At 36.2% G+C, this 3954-nt stretch overlaps 1 protein-coding gene across 1 annotated transcript; it reads right to left on the bottom strand.

Moving 5' to 3' along the window:
- Window positions 1-3212: 3212 nt before the first annotated feature.
- Window positions 3213-3683, bottom strand: LOC132565276 (uncharacterized). The gene has a single exon (XM_060229912.1). The coding sequence runs from the start codon at window positions 3681-3683 to the stop codon at window positions 3213-3215; it is 471 nt and encodes a 156-aa protein (XP_060085895.1).
- Window positions 3684-3954: the final 271 nt, after the last annotated feature.

The raw sequence follows: 3954 nt of genomic DNA, 5'->3' as shown, positions 1-3954 counted from the left end.
GCATACCGTAACGCCGATATTGGCATGACCTAGGCATCACTCGTCAGAGTGGAGATTCTCGTGAATTCTCGTCTTCTCACACGATATTTAGGTTCAGCAGTTGTATATCAGTGATAAAGACTGTCACGCCAAATTTCTTTCGTTACGTCCGTGACGAACATTAATTTGTTACGCAGACTCGCAAAGGTCATTCGAGTCCATAGTCGGCGGTTTTCTCATTTCACCAAGACAATAGCTCGAAAGACGTTTTCTTTCTGTGTATATATTCCCTTTGTTCCTTAAGAAAAGAGATTGTAAAGAAAAAACTATAATTCCGACAGTCTAGTACTTTGGATAAATTGAGTTTATGTTCAAAAAGCAACCAAAGACAACGAATACATTAACATCTATCAGACCTCGGGTTTTGAAACGATTTCAAAAGATAAACTAAAGCAAGATTGACTCAAATTTCTGAACGTTTTACCATTTACACAGTAATTGCTTGTGCCTCAGGAACGATAACTCTGAAATTTGGTTGCTCGGAATCCCGTTAATTTTGTACTACAAAGACATATAGAGATATTAAAAATGTAGTACTACAATATAGAAATGAACTTCTTATAAAACAACTAGTAGAAGATTAGATGAAGGCGTTTCGTTGACTTCATGGTCACCTGTGTGGATTGTACAAGCACTGGCGTACTTATGGACGAGATGGTAAGGAATGGACAACTTTTTCGGATGCATTATAATCCTATGTACACTTAGGTCGAAAATAGTGTGACGAGATCGTAAACATATTATAGATAAAAATAAGAAAAGAACCAAAGACAAAAACAAAGCAAAGAATAAAAAAAAACAAAAATACACCAGATGGCTACAATGGCCTGTAATCAACTCAACTACGCTTTGTTTAATACATAAATTATAGTGCTGCTGTACGTTTGTCCGAAATCCGAATACTAGTATACATCATTATATTATTGATTTCTTCATTCCATGTTGCGCTACCGTTAACAGGAACTCGGTAATGCAGATTTCATTCATCCGAAAGTGGACCAAGATTCAAATGTTCTAGAAGACATTGCTGATACTTCTGGCGGGTCCTATCAGAAAAAAATAAAGTGGGTTATTATTGTAAACTACAGGTCCTTTTACGTTGAATTTTGACAATGACGTCACCAATGATTGGTTTGTCAGTTTGCGTGATATGAAAGTAAATCATGTATATAAAATTATAGATTTGCAAATGACAAGATAAAAAAATCATATCTTTTTTTCGAATATATTTCTGTCCTGAAATACAAAAAGTTAGAAAAAGACATAAAAAGGAGATTAGAAAGATATTTTCGTTGTTGTATTTTTTTTTCTTTTCTCTCTCTCTCTCTCAAATTGGAAACTATTATACATTGATCGCTGGTTGCTTCATCAGCACACAACAGTCGGTAATTGAAAGTAATGTATACCATGTTTAGAATATGCGTGCTTTCAGCTTTTATAGATAACCTTGGTTTGAAATAATTGAAACAAATGTGTTCCTTTGATGGAATATATTATTGGTGTATCAACGTCTTTCCTAATATCTGTTCATTGTTTTCACAAGTTAGACATCGACATACCATATGTACCATGTGTAGTTAATGTCACCTGCAGTTCATATTGCAGTGAACGAGATAGACAAGTGTTCATATATTCTGCGGTATATCAAACATACTGCAGAGCATTGCATTTGCACAATAGTGCACTTATGTTACACGTAATGTAAAAATCTTAGTGTACTATAGCGCACTTCTGCGTTGCATGTTGCAGTACCATGTAAAAAGATAACTATATTTCTGCATTAACTCCTGTGTTAATTTCATCTAGTGCACTGCAATTTCACTGTCAATATTCTGGATCGATCATCTTTATCATTCGCTTTGGACCGCGACAACGCGAAAATGCGGCAATGCGAAAACGCAGCTACGCAAAATGGTGGAAATCAGTCGCTATAGGATCCAGGTTACAGTGAAACTTTAGTGCGCTTGACTTTACATGATAGTGCACTGGATGGATGGAACTAAGGTATCTTTGCACAGTGTACTTGGTGTATAGGTGCATCTGTTCCTTTCAAAACCTCCAAAACAAAATTGTACATATCAAAAATCTAAAATTACATTTACCGAATTAAAAATATCAGTGTGAGTATCTGTTAAAGATATTTAGAACCCTTGTAAATTCGCAAAATAGAAATAACGAGAATGAAAAACATAATAAAAATATCACGGATTGATTTACATAACTATATCACTAATGTGTGAAGTATAAATTTGAATATGGCAGCAGAACAATTTTCAGTCCAGACAACTTCTGCAAGAGGATTTCATTCAATTTATAGCTCGAAGGAGGAGTAAATACAACTTCTTACGATCAGTGATTTTATTAATGTAGCGAAATTCACTACTTAAATAACATTTCCTACATGGAACATTGCATCAACCCTGAGCAGAAATTGAAAGCCAAAAACTACAAGGAGAAGATTAATTTGGCAAGATGTCTTAATGTTCTAAATACTTGCTTGGCCAGGTAGGCGTGTATGCATGTTGAAGTCGGACGACCTTCACCTTAACATGGCGACTAATAACGACTTTCTCCAAATTACATGAATAATTTACTCTGCCGCACTCAGAGGAAGGATCTGGTTGGCGTCTGAGTCAGATTGTTGCCACACGAACCAAGCAGGTGTAATGTGCTACGCACACAAATCAAATTCGACGATTCTAATGAGGAAATTACATGCATTTAACACAGACTGAATGTAAATAATTCTAATTCTCAAAAAAACTTGCGTCGTAGGTCATTTAGTTTAACGAATAATTCATTGTAATAACAGACGTTTGTTAATTTCAACTGTCATTCAAATGTTCAGGAAAAGAAAATTCCATGCCGAAAAGACTCATGATGCTGGGTTTTCTTTAACTTGTTTTTCTCTTCTTCTTCAGGGTAAATCCCGTACCCTCTTCAATGTTCCTTCTTTTTCTCTTCTTCTTCAGGGTAAATCCCGTACCCTCTTCAATGCATCTTCTTTTCTCTTCTTCTTCAGGGTAAATCCCGTACCCTCTTCAATGTATTTTCTTTTTCTCTTCTTCTTCTTCAGGGTAAATCCCGTACCCTCTTCAATGTATCTTCTTTTCTCTTCTTCTTCAGTGTAAATCCCGTACCCTCTTCAATGTTCCTTCTTTTTCTCTTCTTCTTCAGGGTAAATCCCGTACCCTCTTCAATGCATCTTCTTTTCTCTTCTTCTTCAGGGTAAATCCCGTACCCTCTTCAATGTATTTTCTTTTTCTCTTCTTCTTCTTCAGGGTAAATCCCGTACCCTCTTCAATGTACCTTCTTTTTCTCCTCTTCTTCAGGGTAAATCCCGAACCCTCTTCAATGTACCTTCTTTTTCTCTTCTTCAGGGTAAATCCCGTACCCTCTTCAATGTACCTTCTTTTTCTCCTCTTCTTCAGGGTAAATCCCGTACCCTCTTTAATGTACCTTCGTTTTCTCTTCTTCTTCAGGGTAAATCCCGTACCCTCTTCAATGTACCTTCTTTTTCTCTTCTTCTTCAGGGTTAATCCCGTACCCTCTTCAATGTACCTTCTTTTTCTCCTCTTCTTCAGGGTAAATCCCGTACCCTCTTCAATGTACCTTCTTTTTCTCCTCTTATTCATTATATCCATGTCCTCCTCTCCCCTCTACAACGTATTTTACTTTATAATTCTTTGATTCCATGTCCTCCCCTCTACAACGTATTTTACTTTATAATTCTTTGATTCCATGTCCTCCTCTCCCCTCTACAACGTATTTTACTTTATAATTCTTTGATTCCATGTCCTCCTCTCCCCTCTACAACGTATTTTACTTTATAATTCTTTGATTCCATGTCCTCCCCTATACAACGTATTTCACTTTATAATTCTTTGATTCCATGTCCTTCTCTCCCCTCTACAA

Source organism: Ylistrum balloti, unplaced genomic scaffold (assembly GCF_031769215.1).
Source record: "Ylistrum balloti isolate Yb309-2 unplaced genomic scaffold, AGI_CSIRO_Ybal_v1 Utg369710, whole genome shotgun sequence".
NCBI classification, from domain to species: Eukaryota; Metazoa; Mollusca; class Bivalvia; order Pectinida; family Pectinidae; genus Ylistrum; species Ylistrum balloti.
This window is presented reverse-complemented; position numbering and strand designations above follow the sequence as displayed.

Excerpts from the sequence above, each read along its gene's own strand:
- LOC132565276 (XM_060229912.1), bottom strand. The coding sequence starts at position 3,683 with ATGGATATAATGAATAAGAGGAGAAAAAGAAGGTACATTGAAGAGGGT.